The sequence below is a fragment of the Poeciliopsis prolifica genome, unplaced genomic scaffold (genome assembly GCF_027474105.1).
Source record: "Poeciliopsis prolifica strain line A6 unplaced genomic scaffold, Auburn_PproV2 SCAFFOLD030, whole genome shotgun sequence".
NCBI classification, from domain to species: Eukaryota; Metazoa; Chordata; class Actinopteri; order Cyprinodontiformes; family Poeciliidae; genus Poeciliopsis; species Poeciliopsis prolifica.
In genome coordinates, this window is record NW_026562405.1 from 5,465,784 (window position 1) to 5,491,927 (window position 26,144).

At 38.1% G+C, this 26,144-nt stretch overlaps 1 protein-coding gene across 1 annotated transcript in view; it reads left to right on the forward strand.

Annotated features, from left to right (window-relative positions):
* The window catches only part of LOC129372664 (receptor-type tyrosine-protein phosphatase T-like), a 292,638-nt gene that overhangs the window by 73,252 nt on the left and 193,242 nt on the right, over positions 1 to 26,144 (forward strand). Inside the window, 1 exon segment of the mRNA XM_055050081.1 lies at positions 8,119 to 8,412. Within this exon segment, the coding sequence (XP_054906056.1) occupies positions 8,119 to 8,412 (294 nt within the window).

The following is a 26,144-nucleotide window of genomic DNA, read 5'->3' on the forward strand; positions in this document are numbered from 1 at the left end:
AAAAATGCCATAAGTTCTTATATCAAAACTCTGGTGCAGATTTGTTGCTTTTACTCTAAAACATGTTGAAGTTACTTTGAAATTGCAGCTCAGATGGTTGAATATTAATAATTTCTTTCGTTTTTCTCCCTCTAATAACTATTATTCGATTGTCTTCCATATTCAAAAATGTGAGAAAAGAAAATTTTGGCAACAGAATAATTTTCACTGCGGCTGAGTTTCCATTTTTTCCGCCTCCTCAGGTGAGATCCTCTCTGGCGCACAAAGTCTTTCTACCTTATCGTTTTATTCCCCTCGCATCTGCAAACACTAACATTTTTCTGTTTGTGAATTTTTCAATTAGAACTCAGCACAGTTTGAAAATAGAGAAGTAGCAGGAATATTTGGAAGAAAACTAATAAAGCCTGGCCTTGTGGATGTGTCTAAGTGGAAGCGGGTCAGTCAAAGTTCCTGCAGGCAGTGACTGTTACTCAGGGGATTTTCATGTTCTTTCTGAAACATGTCACTTCCTACTGGGGTCAAATCACTGACCCTCGTTTAATGTTACCATAGACTTCCTCTTCTGGTCGCGCTGGATTTATCTCAAATTTGATTTGAGGTTTCCTAAAGTGCCATGTGTATGAGACTGTCAGCATTTTTAAATATTAGACTTTAGTCTTTATTGGTCATCGTACTAAAATGTCTTGCAAACAAAACTTTATCCTGCATTTAAAGTGGATCAGCCATGATTTCAGAATCTAAAGGCTAATTTCTTACTTTTTAATTTCCTATTGGCTCTAGTGCTTGGCCAAGGCTGGGATTTTGGTAAAAAGTAATAAGGATATCGCATGGCTGTGTGCTTTCAGAACATGCAGCTAGGATTGTGGAACCAATCCACAGGGGGCGTGGCCTGTAGCTCAGCAGCATTTATCTGAGCAAATTGCATACGCATCTGCTATTTACGAACAAATAACCCCTCAACACACCATTCCAGAAGATATTTTATACTACCCAATTTTAAAAAAATGTGACAATATGTGCATATTTCACTTGCATGTTGCAAGTTTCTGGCAAAAAATTACAGAATTTGATCATTCCTGATGAATATGTTAATAGTTACTAAAACATGGTATCAAAATAACTTATTGCAGGTTATAAACTAGATTTATGGAGACAGAGTGAATTTCAAAGAAGAATCGGCTGTTCTTTACGTTATATTTGTTGTTATTCATCTCTGTATGTTCAATCGAACATACAGAACATACAAATCAGGGCCAAAGTTTTTCTAAACTTGGCAGGAAAAAATATTTAATTTCCACTGTGGCAGATTAGTAGAAACTCTCCATTGTAGAAAACAAGTGTGATCTTACCTGTAAACTTGACCCATATTCCTTCATTGTAACCTTCAGAATTCATAACAGACAGTTCATCAGGTCCAGGGGAATTTCATGTTTATTTAGTTTTTATCCAAAATGGTTTAGAAATCCAAGGTTGGAGTGAACATGAGCAGAAGAATTTGTAAATACTTTCAACATAGTAGGGAGAGATATAAATATTAAAATCCCGCATGTTTATCAAGAGCAAGAAACATTATAAATGTCAATAAAACACTGAAATTGACCTGACGTGCAACACAAGTGTAAGATAAGGGCTTCCTCTGCAAGATTATGCGCCGGACTTTTATTAGAGAATTTATTTTTCTTGACACTATGCGACATCTTTAAGTATCTCACTGGGGTCGTAATGTGGCAGTAAAAAAGCTAATGCAGATACTTTGTTCCCTCTGTGGGCAGTAACACCGATCAGTTTCGAGAGGCCAATGTTTCATCAGACAATGGGCTCCCAGGACAAAACCTTTTATGAGGCTCACATGTTTGTACTCTGCAGGTACGCTGTCCTGCATGAGGGACAGTGGTCACATGACTGCAGATTTTAAATGTAGGCAAATCAGATTCTGGGATCAAAAAATATTTAATTTTATTGGCTTCTTCGATTGCAGATCTAAATGCTCCTACTGATTTCCAGGTTGAATATTTTTCAGTTTGAACTGATGCCTTCTAGCCTTGAATCAAAAATAAAACCCGTACAAACTTGATTCTCACGTTTCTCCGTGTGTAGTTGACTGCTGCTACGTTTTTTATGTTTTTTTCTTTAAATCACCAAATAGTACATTGTTTTGTATTTGAAAAACAAAACATTTATCTATGAAGCTAGGTGCAATGCTGCTTAACATGCTATTAAAAAGTATTTCCGGTGGAACCTGACTCCAGATTTTGCAGAGCATATGCAAAATATTCCAAAGATAATGCAGCTTTGGAAGAGGACAAACCAAACTGTGAAGCTGCTTGGGACGCTTCTGTTGCTGAAACAGTTTCCAGTGTGAGAATTCAATCACAATTAAGATATATTTGGTGTTTTAATGTTTAAAATTCCCATTGAACTTTTCATCAGCTGATTATTTTTTACCAAATTTAAAGTAAAAATTTTTTCAGTCTTCATTTAGCTTCAAACTTTCTTTCCCTGACAGTTTTTTTTCTTTCTTTTTTATGTTTTCTGCTGTAAATTGGCCATGTGGCTGCATTTCTTGCAGTATTCACACTTTCTCTCCATAATCCTTCATCTCTCTATTGTCTCCACTCTGACTTTTCATTAGCGGCTCTGCGTGAAGGCCAGTTGTTGTTGATTAGCAATCAGTGCATCTTTACCAGTTTTGTCCCCATGCATTGAGGAAAGCAGCTCTTTGTGCAGATGGAAATACTTGTTTGTGCATTTTATACAACACACATCCAATTATCCAAGTTGGTGTGCTGGTGGAAGCTGTTCTCACATTAGATTAGGTTTTAAATCCTTAATGTTTCTAAAACAAATTTATTAAAGAATCAACTTCATTTTAACAACCTAACAGAGGAACAAATGTGCTTGATATTATTTCCATTTGGATTGATTACCTTGAGAAAAACCATGCACTCATCACTGCTTTGCATCATTAAGGCGTCAGATACGGAAAGCCGTTTGTGAGAACATTGCTGGATCAACAACTCGAGGTGAAAAGTTCCAGTGCATAGCTTGTTCAATATTCTGATCTGGAAAAGAATTAAGGGAACACTAAAAATGATCTAATGATATAACGCTTATTGCTTCTTTCATAATTTGTAGCTGTTTTTATAATAAAAGGAATTTAAGCTTCCTTGTTTCTGCAATGTGCCACACAAATAATGATGAATTAACTTAAAGGATGCAAACTGTATATACTGACTGTTCACGTTAATTTCTGATCTCTCTACACATTTGCTATGATTTCAGCCATTTCTCAATACACATTGCAGAAACATGAAGACATGGCGTGCGTTGGGTGCCATGTGACTCTGGGTGCCAGGTTGGGTCCCTCTGGGTGGCCTCTGTAACGCTGCGGTAGGCGAGCCGGAGGCGGCGAGAGGGAGGAGGAAAACGGGCAGAGGGAGGAAGTGATTGAGTGAATTTCTCCTTCCTCCTGCAGAGTAACATCAGGAGAGGTTGTTAAAATAAATGATGTTAATGAAGAGTTGAATCTCTCTCAGAAATGATTAGTTGGCTGCTTTTAATGTTTGACTCTTTGCTGTTTTTTCTAAGAAGCTTAAGGCGTTAACTCGTAGTCGATCTTGCGCGCAGTAATGAGAAACATCCAGATGTAAAAATGAACATTTAGTGATCTTTCTTCCCTCAGATTTTCACTCCATTTGTGAAGCACTCTTTATGAAAAAAATGTCTATCCACTTGAAAACAAAATAACAGAAAAACTTAAGTGTTACTGGAAACTGATGCCTGATGAACTTTGAAGTCATTATTCCTATTTTTATATCCTTTTTTCTACACGTTTCCAAGAAAACTTGTAAGGCTATGAAAGCTTTAACAGGAATGATTTACACTGAAAGTTCCTGTTCCAGCAAGATTGTTGTAAAACTGTAAATTGATTTCTTAAAGAAATAGGTTCTACCTGGTGGGTTTGCAGGTTTGCATTTATTGGAGATTTCCTCTAATCCATGGAGATGAATGAATTAGAGATCATTATTATAATAAATTCATTCATACTAATATTTAGGTGCATGCCCCTTAGCAAGTCAGACCTTTAACACACCTACTTTTAACACTTTTAAAAGTAGATCAATCAATCAGATTTATTTCCTTTGGAAATTTCAGCAGTAAGACAGGTCAAAGTACTTTACTTCATAAAATCAATAATTGGAACTTTACATTTTGCCATGTGCCATCATTACACATAAAAATGTTGGTCAATGTTTTATTTATGATGATTCAAAGCGACCAGAAGATCAGAGACGTCTGGAAGGTTAGTATGACAGCAAAAGCTGTTTAATTCATTCAGTGATTTATAAACTACCAACAGTATTTAAAGTCTATTCTCTCAGTGGAAGGACTGTAGAACTGGGTTATATTTCTGGTTTTAGTCAGAACGCCAGCAGCAGAGTTCTGGATGATCTGCAGCTGGATCATTGATTCAGATGCCGTTGCAGTAATCAATGCAGCTAAAGCTACAAGATCTTTAGATCTCGCTGTGACATCAGTCCTTTAATCCTAGAGATGTTCTTCAGGTGGTAGAAGGCCGACTCTGTAACCGTCTTTATTTGGCTCTGAAGGTTCAGGTCTGAGTCCATCAGTTCACCCAGATTTCAGGCCTCATCTCTGGTTTCCAGCTCTACATCATTCCTGTTTAGGTCCAAAGATAATGACTTCAGTTTTGTTTCAATACATGATCCAATATTGGTGGTTCTGAGAGATCAGTTTCTTTCTTATGTCTTCTGTAAGTCATTCTTCTCAGGACAAAGATCTGTTTGAATCAATCATAAAAAGCCCCAAACTGGTGACTCATGCTGTTGCTGTCTGACGTCTGTGGATTAGAGCGGTGGATAAAGAGATGCCTGATGTCTGGACCATGGCCGTACGCACATCGGCTTCATGTAGTTGAGATGTATGAGTATGCACCGACTGACAGTTGATTCATCAGTCCTGCAGCCGTCATGCATATGCTAATGCAGCCTTGAGGGAAGCAAAAAAAAGAAATTTCTGAGTAAAACCGGGACGTTTTAAGACTGCAGCAGCAGAAGGAACATCATTCCTTGCAGGTAAAATGCAAACTTTTTCAGAGAAAAAAATATTTTAAAAAATGTCAAAATTTAAAGGAAAGTGCTGGATGCCTTTGTTTAAGGAGATAAATGAGTAGCTTAATTCTCATGTAGGACTTTTGCATCTCAACATTTCTTCTAACAACAAATGTTTTTCACTTTTAATACCTGAAGTGTTGAAAGCAGATTTTGATCTGCATAGAATTTTAATCTGCATAGAATTTGATCTGCATAGAAACCTTTTTTCCACCTCAGAATTGCTAAAGTTGCCAAAATCTTAATGTTTATGAACATTTGAGTAATAAAAAAGGCTCCTTTTCTGTTCCCACATCTTGTGACGATCAGTGTCCGAGTTTTGGTCTCAGGGCCGCAGACACGCCGGAGCTGTCCGTGGTAATTACCATACATCATGCTGTGCTTCGCATGCGGAGGGAGTCTGATGACTAACGGAAAAAGTCCAATTAATTTCCTTGTCATTGTTTCCATCTGCTCCTGCTGCTCTTTAACTGAGCCGCTTTTAGATTTATGTCACTACGTCGCCGCAGCTTTGCTTGTTTGTTGGAGGTAAACGTTACTGCTTGGCTTGTAAACAGTCTTTGAATTTCCTCCTTGGCCGATTCGCGTACGTTGTTTTCATCATTCTCTATAAGCTGTTTTTATTTAGCCTATGTTGTATTGGAATACATTGTACTGGTTTTCTAATCTTACATAAGCTGAATGTTTCAAAACATAGTTGCTTTAATAAAAATCTGAGCTTTTGTATAAAATTAAAAGCAAGAAAATATCCTAAGCCTAGAGGCAGGTTGAATCATTTCTTTAAATTATAATTATAGGATCGTCAGCTGCAGCGTAACTATTGACTATTGTAAAAAATTAAGTTTTAAACAAGAAACATACAGGAAGAAATTAGAGAAGAAGATATAAGTAGGATTTGATCACCTGAAAGGGTATAACTGACTGTTTTAATGTCAAAAGTAAAAAAAAAAACTTGCTGAAATCTGTGCTTGTTGCTATAAAACGGTTTTAGCAAAAGAACCAAGAACCTTTGTTAATTCTCATGTAGGACTTTTGCATCTCTTTGAAAACGTTTTAAAGAACCACTGGTGCCACTGGATCTGCAGGTTGCAGACATTTGGTTTTGGGTTCAGGCACTTGTCCCCTGCATTGATGAACATGCATTCACTCATGATGCCTCCAAGGTGTTTTCCTGCCATTGGGAGAAAACCCAGAACTCGCTGGCAAGACAAAATATTGCTTTGAATGTCTTAGAAACCACACAAAGCAGCTGGAAATGTTAGATTTTTTAATTTTTATTTTTTAGGAAATGTTCGCTCTCCAACCCAATTTCAGGCAGTGGAGGATTATGAATGGATGGCTTATTGACAGAAAAATAAATAATGCAGAGTTTGAGGTTTTTCTGATGATTTGGATTTGCAGAAGTTAATTTGGGCTTTTCAAATCTCGGGTGCATTTTTGAAAATTACTCTGAAGAACTTGAGGGTAAAAGGACAGGAAAAGAGGGGGAGGCTGGGCTTTACAAAATTAATTAATCAGTTCAAGTATTGCATACTTCAGCAACATTGATTGGGCTTAAATATATTAAATAATTCTGTGACGATGAGCTCAGTTAATCACATTACAGCAGGGGTTTCCAAAGTCAGTCCTCCAGGGCCGGCATCCTTCATGCTTTTGCTCTCCCTGGTTCAACACCCTCAGCATGTCAATGTTCTGCAGAGGCCTGCTAATGAGCCAACATTTGATCCAGACATGTAGAACCAGTGAGAGAACTAAGCCCACATTCACACTAACCCTGTTTGGGTCACTTTGATCAAACTCCAGTTTGTTTGGTTTGTTTGGAGAAATTCAAATTAGCAATCGAACGTTGATGTAAACAAGAGTAGCTAATTCTGGTGGGCCTAAAAACCTCGTTCTGGGTTTGGTTGGTGCTGTTTTAATACATATGTGAACGCCAAGCAGAGAGCAGCAGGAAGCGGACTGAAGAGCAGGGAATTCTGGGTAAATGCAACCAAAACAAATGTGCCAACCCAGTGCCAACCCATGGCTCGTGGTCTTTAGCCAAAGACAAAAGAGAAATCCTACAACCACATAAAGCCACTCTATTTTTCTTACTTTTGGTGAAGGAAGTTGCATTGAGTGTCTTCTGAGGTTATTTGTGTTGTTTCTTGTAGCGGTTCTTGGTGCAGCGCCCATACAGGCGAGGAGGGGAACAGATTTTTCAAAGACTTTTTGATCTTTTGACACAGAAAGAGAAGAACCACAACAGCTTGAAAATGCAACAAATATTGCAGTTTTGGTTCCCAGTTGAACCAAATCTACTGAACTATCAAATGTGAAATCAAGTTTATGTCATAATTAAAAGTGCTTTGCATCATAAAATAATTTAACGTTTTAACACCAACCATTAAATTTTGTCTGGTGCCATCAAAACAATAATCAAGCAAATAGACGTCAAGTATATGTTTCTGTTTTTATGAGTCAAAGGTAACTAAGCAGGTGGGTTTCAAACCTTGACATAAAGGCAGTTTTCTGGATGCTGCAACATTTCCTTTAGGCCTGGGAATGTTCTTCAGGTAAAAGAAAGGCTCAGGTCAGAGTCCTGCAGTGGGATTTCAGTCTGATCTTTTCTTCCAGCTGTAAGAACTGAAGCTGTGAGTCGTTCCTCTGCAGGCTCAAAGATAATAACTGAAGTTTTGTTTCTGTTCATTTGGAGAAAGTTACGGCACATGTGCACATTTATCTGCTCTACGCATCCTTCAGAGCTTAGATGTGTTCGGAGGCACATTGTAAAGCAGAGCTGTGTATTTCTGGTAGCTAATCGTATTTCTTGTGTTAATCTGAGTCAGTATAATATTAATATATAAATATTAAATAGGAGTGTTTCTGTTAATATCTACACCCTCCCACCTTTTGGGATGAAAACACTCTAAAACATGCAGGGTATTGTCACAAGTCAAGCACAACATGTCATTCATGTTTATTATCTGTTCCTTGTACTTTCCAGCCCCGCCCACTCCCATCGCTCCCCCTGAACTCCTCGCCGTTGGCGCCACCTACCTGTGGATCAAACCCAACGCCAACAGCATCATCGGAGACGGGCCGATCATCCTGAAGGAGGTGGAGTACCGCACCACTACAGGAAACTGGGCTGAGACCCACGTGGTTGACGCCCCCACCTACAAGTTATGGCACCTGGACCCAGATGTGGAGTACGAGATCAAGGTTCTGCTGTCCAGACCGGGCGAAGGGGGGACTGGGCCGCCGGGGCCGGCGCTGATAACCAGGACTAAATGTGCAGGTGAGTGGAGACGACTCCCACGGCTTCGCCGGTTTGTTTTCTCAGCTGTTTTGACGTTTTTGTACTGGGAGTTAGTTATTGATTGAACCGACACCTGAGCGACGGGATGAGTGGGACAATGAAAAGAAGAACAAAGCTTTCCCCTCAGGAATGGCAGCATGAATCACCGCTGATGATAATTGTGATGGAGGAGAGCTGGAGTGCTTCGGGTGGAGGAGGAGAGGTTGTGGAGGTTAGTTGGGGGCAATCATGGCCGATAACGAGGATCCCAGTGGGCGTCTGAGGACACAACAAGTGACAGTTCATTTGATTAAATGACAGCCCATCAGGTCTGTGACGGCCTGACGGGGTCTTCGTGTGTGTGTTACAAAGACGATGCTTGCTCTGTTGCTGTTGATGAGTGGAACCTCTTCATTATCTCCAGTCAGTTAAGAAAACCAGCTATGAACTCTTTGGCAACATTTCTGTAGATTGAATAATCTGGAGTGTCCAGTTGCAGTACTGATCATGGTGGGTCTTCGCATCAGTTCTTTGCAGTTTTACAGCCATAATACCATTTCTTCATTGCACCAACTCAAGAAATAAGGGGTGGCTGATGAGCAGATCAATAACCAATCACAGTGCTGCAAGCATTTTCCTAATGTTTGTTTGGTTTTGGATCTAATTCCATAAAATAAAATTATAAAAAACACTTTGGTCTATAAAATGTTGGATTAGCATCAGAATAACTTGCTCTCATCTTTGCCTTATTTATTTAATAAGCTGGGCTAATAAATCCTTTTTTTGCACTGACCTTTGCAAAGATCACTTTTATTATGCGTTTCATGCAAGGTTACTAAAAAACATAAAATAATACATTTTTAAAAGTACTTTTATGGTAGAAGTGAGTTTTCAAATAGATGTTTGAGTGTAACTGGGTGTGTGTATGAAAATGAAACATCTCTTCTTGACTTTTATGTTGTTTTACAGCCATATCAGTTTTTCAGTTTCATTTTTTCCAACTAAACTTCCTTAAATCTCGCATTTTTTTCACTCACAAAGCATTTTTAGTATCTTTTGTCTTTCCTACTCTGTTCACATCTTTTAGCATCACCAAATAGTCACAACAAATTTTGCTGGACAAGAAATTGACCCTGAAATCTTTGAGATGAACAATAAGATTGTTAATTTCAAGTTTGTAAATAAAATTGTCCTTCAAGAAATTGGGAAGTTTAGACCGAAACACCAGACTGAAGACTTTCTCCATCCAGTTTATGGTAGAGAGAGAAAAAAGAGAATAATTGAGCTTGTTTTATTTGTCACGTTTAGTAAATAAAATAATTGATTTATTGTGGCAGGACTTCACTTATTGGACATTTAAGAGCTTATTTTAACTGCTAAATGAAGACAGTGAGATTAATTTCCTCAGTATTCAACACACACTTTATGGTCCCGGCCTCCTGTTTGATAACTACTCAAACTTCCCTTTGCATGTGGAAAACTTCAGTCTCAAATCACAGAGCAGGTTGTGCAGTTGGTGCAGTTTGTTTTTTATTTTTAGCTGATGAGCAAATGTCTCCTTCTGAACATGAGGTCTGAACTTGAATACTCCTCTCCTTCAAAATAAAGTGAGACAGGCAAAATCTAATAAATAAAATACGAAGTTGAAACATTTGGACAGAAGTGTGAGAGGAAAAGGAGGAAGAATCAAGGAGTGGAAAATGTGGTTGATGTGAAGTGAAACAGAACAGAGATGCTGGTCATTTCTGTTTGTGTGGAAAGGGAACCAGAGAGGAACATGTGTTTTCTCTGCTTGTGGCTCGATGTTGAGCTGTCACACACTTCACAGGGTGTGTGTGTGTGTGTGCGTGTGTGTGTGTGTGTGTGCGTGTGTGTGTGTGTGTGTGTGTGTGTGTGTGTATGGGTGTGTGTGTGTGTGTGTGTGTGATGGGATTGAAGCAGGCAGGTATGACAGATGTTCAAGAGCCTGCTGGCTACTGGCGTAGCTGCTGTGTGTGGGCTGCAGTGCATTTGTCTCCACACCTTCTGTGTTCACCTTTCTGTTCCAGTTAACATCTACAGCCCAGCTCGGGTCTCCCATCAAGCCCAGTAATCACGTTAAATACGACGACTTCTGCATTTCAGCTGTTTTCATTTCCGTGCTACAGCTGTCCTGATTATTAAGCAGGTCTGCAGGTATATAATCTTATTAATCTGTCTGGTTCTGCTGCATGTCTTCATGCTAATAGTCACTAAAATCAGTTCATATGACCTGAATTTAACCACATGGATTCATATTTCTACACAAAGTCCCACCAGGAGGTCGTCTGCTTTCCCAACAATCACAAGCTGCTTTTCCAATACAGCCAAAGTTTCGACATTCTGCTAACATAAAAAAAAACAACATAGTTTTACAATTGCGTTGTTGCTATTAACTAAGAAAGGCACTTAAAATTACGTGTAAATAAACTTTTTCACACATGATTTTTAATCAGTCATTAAAAGTCATGGATGTAAATATTTACAGTATTTTCTTACATTATTAAACTTTGGAGTAAGTCAGTCATTTCTGATGGAGCAGTTGATGCTGATACATCAAGAATCAGGTGGAACTTAAGGAGTTTGTCAAGTTTTTGTATTTCAAATGGTATAAAGTGCATTTTGCATCCCACTCTGGACTTTGTTTAGACCGTTTCTCTTTCCCTTTCTGGGATATCTTCAGAGTTCGGTCGTAAGTCGTTACATTTACTCAATTTTATTTACTTGTAACTTTTGTGGAAAAAGTTTCTTTAGGAGTTTTTTTTATTACTTTGTATTTTTCACTTTACTTAATTTTATTCTGAAGTATCTCTACTTTTACTTGAGTAAAATTTCTATTTGAATGAAAAACAAACATGTTTAGCCAAAAATTCACCTGCAGTTTTTATTAAAGTTTCATAAGTTTCATATTGAAAGAAAAACTGATTTGGAAACATTTTCTTCTTCCTATTATTTATTTTTTTTGTAGTTATATAAATTATTGTCATTTTTGTTCTTAAGATACTAACCTTTCCACTTAACGTTATATTTTTGTCCGTATGATGATGTAATTTAAAAAAAAAACATGTTTGACAATTTGATCAGTCCTTGAAAAAACCTTTTTTCAAAACCTTTTTCACTCTTACTTGAGTAACTTCTTGGTTGAAGTGGTTCTGCACTTACTTGAGTAAAACTTTTGGATATTCTGGATATTTTCACCATCTTTGTTTCTGTATCAACTGGCTTTGCTTAAGGATGACCAGTGGCGCCCTCCAATGGATGGTGGACAAACTACAACACTGAAAGAAGCTTTAACAGAGGATTAATTGGTTGGAACAAATTTTAATCACATTAACCAATAATTGACAATTAATCACAAGTCGATTCATTGTTAGAATTGCTTTCATGTGTTCTCAAATAGTAGCAGATTTTAGTCACTGTAATCGGGAATAGTTTTTGGTGCAATCTAAATAAATCATCTTAAGGAGTTTTTACAACAGCAGTCCTAAAGGCACCATGTGTTTTCAGTCATATCCACACAGATATTACCCATTAGAGTGAGGGATTGCCAGAGTCTTGGCGTGGGGAACGACATCAGTGCGCTGATATTCTTGCAGATTTGAACAAAAATTTGCTCTTGCTGTGTTTGATCCTGCAGCTGTTGTTGAAAATAGGATTCAGGTCATTTCATCAGAAAAGCGGATGCTCCAGTGAGTCCGCTGCCATCTTTAACCGCATGTCTCCTCTACCGTGGCACATTTCGGAAAACAAGTAGGCAAGCCCAAATGAACTCTTTTTTTTTTTTTTTTGCTTGGGGTGCTGAGAGTACGCGGCCTTGATAATGATGGATTTGATCGTGCAGCCGCCCTCCTTCTCAGTTTCTCTAGCTCCTAACCTCCTACTCATCACTCTTCTCTTGCCTTTCAAGGCTTTCAAACAGTTCGTCACCCTGCCTCGATTTGGATAATTTCTTTCTCTTCCTGTAAACGACACTCAGTGGACCAGTTGTTCCCTCGCTCTTTTACCACGGTGTGACCTTCATAGTATTTGGGCTCTGCCTTGGAGTTTAAATGAGACTCTGTCTTCTCAGTTCATCCCAGCAGATCCATACCTCTTAAATCAGTCACGACGCGTGGCGCCAGAGATCTCATCAATGCACAAAATTCAAAAGCTTGAATTTTGTGTTTGTCCCCTACCTTCTGATTTCTGTCTCTGCTCAGGCCAATCTCACCGAGTCGATTGGAAGGGGATCAGAATTGTTTTAATAATGAATCGAGTCTTGGTTTTGAGATTTGAGATTGAAAAGTATTAATGTGGCTACAGGAAATAGCTTTGCTCTAGAGGAAACACCAGTAAATTATTTACACCTTTGTACAGTTTTTGGATAATAACCAAACTGAAATGTGTTTATTCATGTTCCAGTTACTGTGGCTCAAAAGAAACTCTGAACAGGAGGGTTTTTAGACTTAAGTTAAAGGAACTCATTTTAAGCCATTTGTATTTACATACATGCATTTTTTAAAAATGTATCTAATTATTTTTTTTTTTTTGCTGAATTTTATTTTATTTTTACCTGAATGTTGACTGGGAGTGGGTTTTCTTCAGTGCCTGTTTGGACGTAGGTTTTCTATCTTTCATATTATGTAAAATATATTGTATAAAACGTTGTAAAGTTGGGTTTCATCTATCTCTTTTAAAGATTTCCTCCACAAACTGCATCTTCATTCATCCAACTTCCTTCGTCGCTTTCCTCCCACCGTCCTCTCCTCCTTATAAATTAAATATTTTTATGTGGAGGGTGATAATGTAACAGTTGGCTAATATGTTACCATATAAATGAGCTTTAAATCCATCTGGAGTCTGTAAATCTTTCTTTAGTATCTCTTCTCTGAATTTTCCTGTCTTCGTTATTGGAAGGTGATGCTAATGTGAGCGCTGGCTAATGCTCCACTCTGTTAAGACTCAATTCACCTGAGGTTATAAACTACATTCCAGCATCTTCTTCCATCTCTCTGCGTCTGGCTCGTTTCTTATAAAGTATCTTTATGTGAAGGATGGTAATGTGAGTGTTGGCTAATGCGTTACTCCATAAAAATGGATTTTTAATTCACCTGCTGGGTATATACGGATTTGGCTGACACCACTTCTTCGTCATTCTGCCAAGCCAAGCAGGATGGAAGCACTTAAGAGAGTACATCCTTTCCACATTCAACTGTTCAGAGCTGGTTTATGTAGGGACACATTAAATAAGACTGGGCCCATAAAATATTTCCGTAAGTAAGCTGGCGGGGTTGAAAATCAAATGTCACAAGTCCGAGCCGCAAATTGCAGCTACCTGTTGATGCCGTGCTGTAATTCGGAGAGGAAACATTTCTTTGCACATTGTGTATATTTCCTGGATGCGAACAGTAAAACTGCTACATTGATTCCACAACCATTTGCACAAATGCGCTTTCAGTTTGTTTTCAGATCACTCAGACATTGCCAACATACTCTGCATTTTCTTCCTGGATGGTTCCGGGTAAAGTTGCCTATCGGAGGCCTGGGAGCTCATTTGGGAAGGACTGTTGTTTTCTGGGCAAAGATTTTTGAGTTTGTTTCAGTTTCTCTCTTTTCCTTCTTTCTGATATTGCTATCACTTAACAATTCCTGTGTTTGTCACTGCCACCTCCATTACAATCATCTATTTGCCAGTGGGGTTTGCAGGTCCAACCTTTACCTTCTTGGGCCTTTCAGATTGGCTTTGTGCAGAGGTACGCTCACTTCACACCAACACAACAATACCAGAGCTAATTATTCAGTTCACACTTTTGGTAACTATTAAAATGTTTGGCATACAGAATTTCCCCTAAATTAATTTTCCCAGATACATTTTAATAAATATATATTGTAGAAAATATGTGATAATTTCTACAAAAGTCCAGTGTTATTTCTAGTGGGGGTTGCTTTTCTGCTAATATGCTAATAGCGAAGCAAATTTTTAATTTCGTACATTTGCAAACGTTGAAAATGTTTAGCACACAAAGCTTACTCTAAATTAATTTTCCCAGGTACATTTTGATTGTAGAAAACTTGTGGTAATTTCCAAAAATCGTTTTTTTTTTATTTCTAATTTCGTTGGGTGTTAAGCTTTTGCTGATGTCTGCTAATTTATCTTTAACGCTTTTACTTATTTTTAAAACATTTAACACACTTAGCAACCCTAAATAAAATTCTAAATGCTCATTAACTTGTCTGCTTTGTAAAACTTTCAGTCAAATAAAGTTAAGCATGTGTATTGAAGTTTTGGTTATTGATGACGGTTCTAAAGATGAACTGGTTGTGCATCGAATAAAAAACTTTTTGAATAAACTAAGTTCTGCATATCTGCTCCTCTCTCTTCATGGTAAAATGAAGTTCATCTGCAGCAGGTTTTCTTTTTCTCAGTTCAGTGCAATTTAATGTTTATAGTATTAAATAGAAGCTGCACTGAATTGTCTTTTGTCTGACTGAACTTGAGCTGAACTTGATTGTTTTATTTGTGAAATCCCCTGAGTTGACTTCTTGTAGATTAGCTTTATATGAAGAAAATAAATTGCATAAGCTGCTGTATTCCCTGAAAGATAGACTTCCAGCAATCTAATTATCTGTAAAACGTGTTAATCCATTTTTATCTTTTGTTGTATTCAAGCTTCTTTGGCTGAAAATAAAGAAAAAGGAACATGTCCTTGAGTTTATGAGAGTGCTGAGGTTAAAATGTTACCCTGTAAATCATGTTTTTCTGTGCTGCTGCCGTCTTCTTGCCCTTCCTTCGGGCTTCTTCTCACCTGTTTGCAGCTTTTTGACAAAAAGCAGAAGTTGAACATCTTGAACTAGAACATCTTTTCATCACGTAAATGAGGTCAGTGTGAAGAAGTCCTTTATTGGTCAGGAGGTTTGACTCAAACATGTTAAGAGCAACCACTTATGTGAAAACGTTTCCAAACCCTGGAGTTGTGAGTTCAAGAGCTGTTTTCTAGCTGCATAGTCCAAACCCCTATTTAATTTTTAGCTTCCCAGTTTTCAGCCTGTATACTGTGAACTGCTGCGAAGCATTTTATTATTTTTTTCTTTTCGCTGTGTAAAGTAGCCTTGACTTTATTTACTGCTTGGTACAGATTTCTTACGGCCCTTTGAGTTTCCATGTTGTTGATCAAAGAAATCCTCTCATTTTAGTTCCAGTTTTCACTTCAGGTTATTTTATGTTTTGTAATTTTCACAAATCAGCATTTCCCTTTTCAGACGTAAAAACCAACAACCGCTCACAGAGTGCCTTACACCCAGCATGAAGTCGTCTTTGGAATATCTGCTGAAATCTTGTCACCCTCTCGGTGTGCTTTCCATGTGGCAGCTGCTGAAACCTTCTTCTTTAACAGCCAAAGTCAGACTGATGGACACGTGCTCATTGACAAAACACTTGACATGGGTATTGTTTGGAGGCTTCCAGGCAGAAAACAACTTCCAAATTAACTTCTTGAAACACATTGTTCTCAAAGATCCAGAAAACTTCACGTAATCTCAGAGTTTTTGACTTAAATTTCACACTCTTTTTATGGCAGTAAATGAATTATATTTTAGGGCAACGTGTTGATTTCTAGGTCAGACAATTTGATCTTGGGTTGGTGAAAGTTTTGTCTTACCAATTTGTCGTTTGTAATATTAAGAATTTGTTAGATCACTAAAATATCTGGACTAATTCCATCATAAGTGGAAGGCAGTGGTGGGCTCGTTGTTGCTAAAGTGCTCATATTTGAGCTATTTCTGTTTCGCACTTTTGCTGACTTTGAAACATTTAGAGCACTTAGTTTCCACTAAAATAATTGTTGCTCGATGGTTGTAGTCTTCTAAGGGTAAATATAATTTTTAAGCATTAGCTTGTGTGTAAATACCGTGGTGGTATAGTGCTTTAGCTTTGGTGCAACTAATGTTAGCGCTGCAGGGTTAGCGCAGCTAACTTTGTACTTGGGCGTATTTGAAAAAACAACTAAAACTTCAAAACAATGTGTGCTAAACCATGAACTGCACTTTAACTAAACCCCACAATTCTGCTTCAAACATCCATTATCTTATGTTTTGAACAATTTCTGTTGACCCAAGTCTGCAGGTTTCAGAATGTGAATCATATTTTTCACGTTTAGCCGACGTCAGTATATTTCTAAAGATGCCCCTATTCATGTTCTTCCACCATATTTTTGGTCTTGAGTTATTGCAGATGTGAATCCTTGTCTGCACACCCAGACGGTGCCACATCAGGTGAATACAAAGCAATCCTGGAACGACATTAGAAAAGCACAGCTGTGCCTCGTTCATAAATTCCTCCTAAAACAGCAGAAAAACTTCCTTTGTTAGATTTAGACTCTCCAGACAATATCATCCATCTGCCTTCTGTCACATCTGATTTCTTAGCAGCTGAAGAAATTCAAATCTTCTCAATTTACTTTGTTAATGCAGTGCACAGATTGATAGTCGTTTCTGGACTTTCTGGGTTCAGTTACTGTTAGTGCAGAATATTTTGTTTTCCTGTTTAAAGCACAAATATTTTGTTGACTTGGAATAAGACAAACCTATTTTCAGCAATATGTAGATGCTTGTTTTTAGTCCATAATTCCTTAATATGACAATCAAGCCAACAATAAAGCCAAAACACAATTGTCAAAAACCCTTTAAATGCTTTGGATCTGCAACATTTTACAAGTCCAGCTTCTAGACAGGCCTATTTTGTTAGTTTTAATAATATCCAGCACATTTAGTTTATTTTTGAACAAGTGTGATAAGAAGCACAAGAAATTGTAAATTGTGAAAGTGCTGCTAAAAAACAAGTATAACTAAAACAATTTTTTTGTTTCAAGTACTTTTTTTAAAGCAATTTTTACTGGCTTGTTCTAATTATTGAAGTCTAATAAAAAGTTCTTATTTCTGATATGAAAGTAATGTCCCTTTAAAAGTGGACTTATCTCCCAGTTGAACTACTTTTTATTAAATCAATATTAAGGAATTATTGACTTAAAACAAGCTTCTATCTCTTGCAGAAAAGTTACTTTTAAGTCATTTTTTTCTCATTTCAAGTGTATCAAGATATTTGCAATAGAAACTGGACCAAAATGATTTTGCAATTTCTGTGGTTTGTATTTTACAATTTCTATTTCTTTTTTGTAGTGTTGGCTTCTGGTTGAGACTTCTGGCTGCCATCCGTTAACTAGTAGATATTTTTCCAACACTGGTCAGACACCACAGCTCTATTTATCGATTCAGCTCTTGTGCCGACGTGGCTGACATTTAGACTCAGGAGGAAGAATGAGAAAAAGTAATGATTTTTCCGTCTGAAGCTCTGCTGAATCATTCAGAAAACTTAGTAAAACGTTCACACGGCTCGGGTCCAACAGTAATTCTGAAAGCTGAATGGCTTTAATTACAAAATGTAATGACTGTCCTGCTGTCCTGTGCCAGGTTTTACCCTGCAGAGCTGCAGGTTGTTCTGTTCGGTACCAATTCATACTTTCTAACATGCTCTTGTTAAGATACAATGTCTCAAATGACTGAAGTATTGAGAATATTGATACTTGGATTTGGGAATTGATTTTAGAGCATAAAGATCTGGTATCAGAAGTATCGATACTTCAGTATTGATCTGCACCTCACTGCAACATAGAACCAAGACATTTGATCACTCATCCTATATTTTTGGTCCTACATTTGTCCAGATCAATAAGTTTGGGCATGCTTCATATATTGTAGGCTTCCTGGAAACAAGTTGGTCTTCATTCACAAATCAAAGATTTTCCAAAGTTAAACTCACTGCTGGAATTTAAAATATGTTTTCATCTTCGAGTTCTCATCTTTTCATCATGAGATCAATCAAATCAATGAGACGGGACAGGCGGTGAATCGCCATGGAAATGCAGCAACACCGTTCCTCATTATCAGCTGCTGAGATGCCCTTGAGCAGAGCATCTAACCTCAGCGTAATGACCCCTGTTTTGTGTGTGCGCTTGTTTTCCTGAGGCTGTTTAAGTCCAAACTCAACCTGTGGCGACTCTTCAGTTCAGAGCTCTGAGGTCCAAACCAGCTTCAAACAGAGGTCGAAAAGGTCGGAGAGAAACGTTTCAAAATATGTTTCAGATGTTTCAGCACTGCAAAAAGTTACTTTGTATATTTTCTATTGCAAATATCGTATTACACCTGAAATAAGACACAGTAACTCACAAGTAGCTTTTCAGGAAGACATAGGATCTTGGTTTAAGTGAATAACTCCTTAATATTGACAAAAATGTATTGGTTTCACTGCCAGATTATTTCCCTTATAACATGGGAGAAATGTCTTATAAGTGAAATGATAAACTAGAATTTTTTTTATCACTATTGAAGAATTGTTGACTTAAAATAAACTCCTGGGTCTTGTGGAAAAGTTACTTGAAAGTTAATTTAGTCTTAAACGTACTAAGATATTTGTTCTGGAATTTAGACAAAAATACTTAAGATTTTGTGTTTTGCAGTGAATTCGCTGACCACACTCCAAAAAATCAAAACCATGCCATGTATGTTTGGTCCAGTTTCTAGTTAAAATATCTTAGTACATTAGAAACAAGACAAATAAAATTACAAGTAACTTTTCCATAAGATATAAGAGCTTGTTTTAAGTCAATAGCTCCATAATTATTTGAAAATATTGATTAGAAAGGTAGTAGTTTCGCTTGGAGATTATTTCACTATAAAAACACTTTTTAAAAACATCAATACTAAAGTTTATTTAAATTTGCTAAGATATTTGCAACTTGACCAAAAAACTTGGTAAGGTTTTGTGTTTTTGCAGTGACATTATTTCCTTTTAACATCAGCAGAATGAATTTCCCAGAATGCCACAGAAGTGCAAACGCGACTCAGAGTCTACCTGGATACACCACCAACTCTAAAAGTCTTCCTAGTAACAGGCCTCTATTCTGAGATTGGTGTTACATGCGTGACATGGTGCAGCAGAGGGGAGTAAAGACGTGTGAAGTCTGTTTGAGAGACGAAGTGAGAACTACTTAAAAACCAGCGCCAGACACTAAAATCTCTGAAGAAACTGAGATTATTCAGCACAAAGATGCATCACACATCGGTTCACAAAAACAAACTAAATCCCTTCAGATGAGCATATGTCCTTTTAATGCATGTAACTGTTGATCTTTACCCGTGACTCTTTTTGTGCATTAACATCCATCACTCCTTTTGCTTTCTCAGCAGAGTCGTGGTTGTAATCAACACTTGAGGAAACTGTGAGGATGGAGGATGAGTATCACTTGGTGTGTGTGTGAGAAAGTGGCTTTGGTGTTGGAAAGAGTTGTTGATGCAAGTCAGAGGAACTTACAAAATCAACTCAAGTAAAAAAAAAGGTAAAATAAGCTTCAATAAGGCTTTTTCCAGTATGACCAATCTGTTAAGTTGAACAGAAGGTTTGATTTTACTCTTTGTAGCTTTTTTTGTTTTATGGATTTCATGAAGAACAAAAAAGAAAGATATTCAGCATTAAACCTGCTTGTTGTCCTCTAAAAATAAAAAGTCCCAACATGATTTAGAGAATATGAAGGAAGTAAAACTCACTTTTGAACTGTGCTTGTTAAATAGTGGCACAGCAAGTGATGTTGGTTTGCATTCATGAATATAGAAATTACAGTTGCCTTTGTGCTGAAGAGAGTAAAGGCCACTGGAAGAAAGAAGACAAAATTAACCGACAAGCAACTTTACAAGATAAAGGAGCTCATTTTACGTCAATAATTCCTGAAGATTGATTTAAAAAAGTTTCACTGTCAGATTATTTTACTTATGACAGGAAATTTTCCATGCTGAAAGTTAAATAATCTGCTCATGAAACTAGTATTTTTTTGCCAGTGTTAATGAATTATTGACTCTAAATAACATATCTAGCTGAAAATAAACTTGTAAGTTAGCTTTGTCTCATTTCAAGTATACTAAGGTATTTGCAGTAGAAACCAGTCTAAAGATACTTGGGCCTCATTTCGTATGCCCTGCTCTAAATAGTTTGTAGACATGTGATTATAAATGCCGGATAAAAGTTTTAGGTTGCAAAATGAAAGAAAGCCTTGCCTCAGACGCCATGTGACACACTGCTAAAGATGTAAAGTTTGAGGAGGAAGTGAGGCGAGCACAACAGAGAAAGATTTGCTCTATTAGAAGAAAATGATTCCCATTCCCACACAAACAGAATGCTGCAGGTTGTCCTTTTGCTGTGAAGCCATCAGAATCCAATTTCTCCTTCATTAGGCCCGGGTAGGAGGTAGTATGCAGCCACTAGGTAGCCAGGCTTGCCGCCGTCCCTGAGTGCACACACACACACGCGCGCACACTGTTACAGAATCTAAACGCCTGTTATCTTCCCCACAAAGCTGTAACATCAATAAGAGCCCTGTAACAACACAGCTGACACACACAAACACGACCGCACACTCAGGAATAATTTTTTAGATGCGAGATGAGAGGGCCACAGCCGCGGACACACACATGCAGCAATCAGAGTCCAGTAATGAAACTCCCAGGTCCCTCTGGAGGAGAAATAACAAGGTCTCAGCCACTGAAAAGAGATCCATAGTTTGTCTTTAATTGACCTGATCTATTACTGCACATGATGGATGGAAACACAACAAACACTCTCTCCTTTTAGACACTCCCCCCTCTCTCTCTCTCTTTCTCTGCTGGTGAAATTGCGCTGTGTCCAGTGAATCAGGCCAATCACTTTGGCATGTTAGAAGTTCCCAACAGCTGCTGAGTGGATGGTGTTCACACATCAGCAGTAAGAGAAATGTAGACGTACCAAGACACACGCCCTGCAAGAGGCAGTTTCACTGAGTCAAAACCTGCAGTAGTTGGTCAAGAGGGATGGAAGTGTACGGCCTGCGTGGCCGAATGGCAGCCGGGATGAAGCCCATTAAACGGAAGAGGTCTGACTTTAATTCCTGCTCTTTGGTAATTGGCCCGTCGGGGCTGATTTGCATTGTTTCTATGGCAACAAGCTTGTTTCTCCATAAGTGAACGCAGCGGGAGGTCAGGGAAGCGGGAGTGGAGTCAGTGAGTTGTTTTGTGTCGGGAGAAGTCAAAGAGGACAAGAGGGAGAGGAGAAGTTCTGGTAAAAAATATTCTGAAGGACTGAACGGTGAACAGTCAGCTCAGATTTATTTTTCCTCAGCATTAACTGGAAAGAGGATCAAGTTAAATACATTCTTTCTTCACCAAAGGCTAAACAATAAATTAATTTGCATCGGAAGCATTTATGAAAACGATATATTATGGCAACTTAAAGACTGTTAATTAAAAAGTTTCATAAAGCATTAATTAAAGCCAGAGTTCGTCTGCTTTGCTTTTTCTGAGATGTAAATCAGTGCTCTAATTTATTGTAAGCACATCCCCAAGGGGATTTAAGACTCTGGACGGCTTTTCCATAATACAGAAGGATGAAGTCAGAAGGTTATATAGACTAAATAAAAAGACACATTTCCTTAAATTTGACTAAGCTTCTCGTTTTAGATGGGCTTCATTCCTTTAGCGGCTCACAGTAGTTAAGTGGAGGTCTGGCCTGTTCCTCCAGGTTTGTGCAGGTTTGTCAGCCTCACATGATGCTGCTACCCTCATACTGCACAGCTGGGATGGTTTAGCTGATTTACAAACATCAGTTCAGTCAGTGTTTTAACATCGGACAGACCAGTAGACTCCGTTTGAATGGGAACTAAAGTTGCAACATTTGTTACATTTCCAGCTGCAACCTGTTACCCTCCCTGCCTGTGGGGGCGCTGCACCCAGAACCACTGGAGGAAACAAAAACCTCTGAAGAAGTTACTGAGAGCAGCTTCCTTATTCATGAAATGGAAACAAAAATGGAGATTTTAGCCATTGAAGGATTTCTCTTTTGTCTTTCAGAGCTAGCGCTAGGCTAGCACATTTGTTTTTGTTGTTTTTACCCAGAATGCTCTGTGCTTGTAGTTTGCTTTCTCTTTTTGAGCGGTCTCCTTTCCACTTGGCATTCACATGTGCATTCGAACCACATCACTTCAACCGAACCCAGAGTTCAACTTTTTGGGTCACATCAGGTGAACTGGACTTTCTGGGTAAACGAGCGACAATTTAATGAAAGCAGATTCAACAGTGTTGGTGTGAATCCACCTATATTACTAATTCAGTACATTTTATTGTGGAAGAAGTTGAAATCCTTATAGATTCTTACAGACATCAGATCATGCACACATCACTGGACCTTAGAGGTTAAAATATCAATAAAGCAAAGTGAGTTTTTGACAGAATACACATTTTTAAACAAAGCCTTCATTAAACCATAGTAGGTTATGAAATTTGTCAACATTACAGACGCCAATTGGTCTGTAATGTTGTAAGCATGGGCACAAGAGGTTTGTCATCCTGATTAAGAATGAATTATCCTGTGGATTTTTGTCAGTGATGAATCGTTACAGGAGCTGTAACATGTTTGTCCCTCAACGATTACCTGAAGGTGAGAAAACAGATGGAGGAAGAGACCTGGTGTAAGGAGGGCGAGTCTGAAAGCTTGAGCTTCGCAACGAGTTGACAGGGTAAAGACGGCGAGGCGGTGGAGGACAGATAAAAGCACAGATAAATGGAAGTCGGTTTTACTCATTTAGTGACCAGGGAAGCTCGAAGCAACTTTGAGTTTTCTGGCGACTCGCTTCGTATAAAAGCAGCGGAGGTGATCAGAGTGGATTAAAGCTGAAAGCGGTATTTTTCTGACACAGGAAGTCAACAGCATGGTTCGGCGAATTGGACAAGTGATGAAAAGTGGGCCAATTTTCATCACCTATCCTGGTGTGAAAGTTTCATTTTCGCTTGTGTGCTGTGCAGAGAAGAAGGTTGGCTTGTTTACATAAAAAAAAACACTTTGCACAAACCATTTAAAGCTGATATGAAAGAAGGCAAAAAGCTCACTACAGGAAAAGATTATTAGAAGAACCAGATTCAGCTTGAACTTGTCTAGTATTGGAACCTGGAATAGATGCAGAATAACAATACATTTAAAACTGAAATTTGCAACAAAGAAGAGATTTTAAAGACTGCTTAAGCAGTTTATGGTAAAAAAAATCCATAATATTTTAATATTCATTAAGAATCAGCTACTTAATGGCTTATGTTAAAGTCAAGTGAGCTTGCTTTGGGGATTCCTTTCCTTTTTTGGGAACCAGAAAGGGATAAGTTAGAATTCTGTCTGTCTTTTTTCCTCAGACAGACAGAAAGAAGAGATATGATGAACTGGATGAAGAGTAAGATTGTCTAAGTTCTGCCCTCTGAGGAGGAACTATTGCTTTTTCCAAGAGCAGTTTATAGAGGATCTATTATGCAAATTTGTCTTTTTGCATGTTTTATATTTTCATTTGGGTTTCTACTGCTTAGAACAGCCAGAGTTAAAAAACATACAACTGTCTTTTAAACATACAACTGTCTTTTGGCAATAAGTTCATGTCTTCTGGTATCTGGATAACAAGCTTTTTGAAAAATCTCCTTGATGTTAAGTTACAAAACGTGTTACTGAGCGACCCATGCTGAGTTCCAGATGCGCCGTACAATGGCTGCTGTTGTTGACTTTTCATCCAGGAACCACTGGTATTCTTGTTAGCTGTGCAGGAGGCTCTGATTCTCCCTTTCAAAGATGTACGGCTTTACAACTGTGCATATGTTTGCAGCCATTTTCATATGCAAAGTGTGAACGTTGAGTCGAGGGGCGTGGCCAGCAGCAGTTTATTTGGATTTAAAGAGACGAGAGGATTTGTCATTTTTAAAAAATCTTTTGAAACCAATTTTGAGATATTTTGAATCGATTAAATTACAATTGAATTTAATTAACAGTCCTTATGTGAATTTATTTTTTGGCACACATTTTTCTTCGTATTGGTATTAAAATGTAACAATATTTTGCATCTTTCACAACGATGTCCTTTGATCATATACAAATGAAAACAGATGTGATTGATAAAATAATATTTAAGTAGACCAATGTTATCCTGATGTATGTGAGTCTAGAGGGCCACATACACTAGCTGTGATGGGCTGGATTTGGCCTGCGGTCCTTGAGTTTGACACCAGACTCTAAAAGGTATTAAAATGTTTAGTTATGTAAAATAAATTTTTTCAAGCCATTTAATCTATTTTTAATTCTAAGATTTCATTTTCAACATGATGTAAAGTTACTAAGTTATTTAGCATAATTCCTAATTGACTTAAACAGTGTGGATCTGGATCCCACTGGAATTATGAAAATAAGTCCTGAAGCATTAGACTTTGACTCAAAGAACTTCTCTTTACTTATATTTTTCAGAGAAATTCCTCTGAAATTCTTGAGAAAACAGTTGAAGGGGTTTTTATTATTATTATTATTATTATTATTTTAATTATTATTATTATTTTATTTTATTTTTGCAGGGTCACTGTTTCCCTGAACTGTTTGGATGATTTTAAAAGCGAAAAAAACAATCTACCTTCAAACCCAACGGGAGGAGCTGTTGAGGCAGAAGAGACCTCGACTCCAGATGATTTGTAAAATCCTTTGACATCGAAGGTTTCTCAGTTTGTGATCAAAGGGCAAACTGAGCTGTTTGACTCTTCTGCTGCATCTCTGATCAGTCCAGCTGCGTTAACCTTTTAGCACTTTGGAGAAAGGTGGACTTACTCTTTACTCAATAAGTCGTAACACTTTTCCATTCACTGTTTAGATTTGGAGGAACTCAGTGTTTTGCTGCTTCCTGGAAGTTTTTCCAGATTTGTGGTACGTAGATGCAGAATGCTACTTCTTCATGTTTGGTTCTGGTTCTGGATGCAGTCCAGAACCAGGAGACCTGACAGGCCTGGAAGGTTGGCACAACAGCAGCAGATCTTTAAGCCGTTCAGTAGTTTTATAAACCAGCAATAATATGTTAAAGTCTCTCCTCTCAGTGAAGGACTGTAGATCTGAACTGGGTGATGCGCTCGGTCCTCCTGGTTTTAGTCAGAACACCAGCAGCAGCGTTCTGGATCAGCTGCAGCTGCAGGATTGGTCTTAGACACTGTTGCAGTAATCGGTACCAAAAATAATAGCATATATGAGTTTCTCTAGATCTTGCTGAAACATCAGTTCTTCAACCCTAGAAATGTTCTTCAGGTGCTAAAAGGCGACTTTGTAACTGTCTTCATGTGAAGTTTCAGGTCTGAATGGTGCAACTTGTAAAAATGTGTTTGAAAGTAAAAGTTTATCAGCTGGCTTTAGCAACGTCGATGACTAATGAAGACAGAGGTTAATGACAGAGCAACAATGATTGTTTGTCAGCCGGCGCCAAGCAGCCGTCCGGCTCCTGAGGAGTGACCTTTCTTCAAAACAAGCTGATTGCAGTCACCCCAACTCACACACAGAAGTCTCATTAGCACAGCGGCTCCACGAATAGCATGGGGGAATAAAGCACACAGTCAAACAGTGACGCTGACAATAATGAGAACGTTTGTTTCTTGTGGTGGCAGGTCAAGGTGATAATGACTTGCTTCTGTGATTGAGAGTTAACAGTGATGTTGATTGGAGCTTAATGAGAGCCTTCTTAATTGTGTCAATGAGGGAGAGAAGTTTGAGGACTGTTTGTAGAGCGTGATGAAGAGAGGAAGTGATGATGATTTTACAGAGAGAGGAGCTGTTCACACGGGCGAGGCAGATGAAGACAGGGAGCAGATGGAGAGAAGCTAGT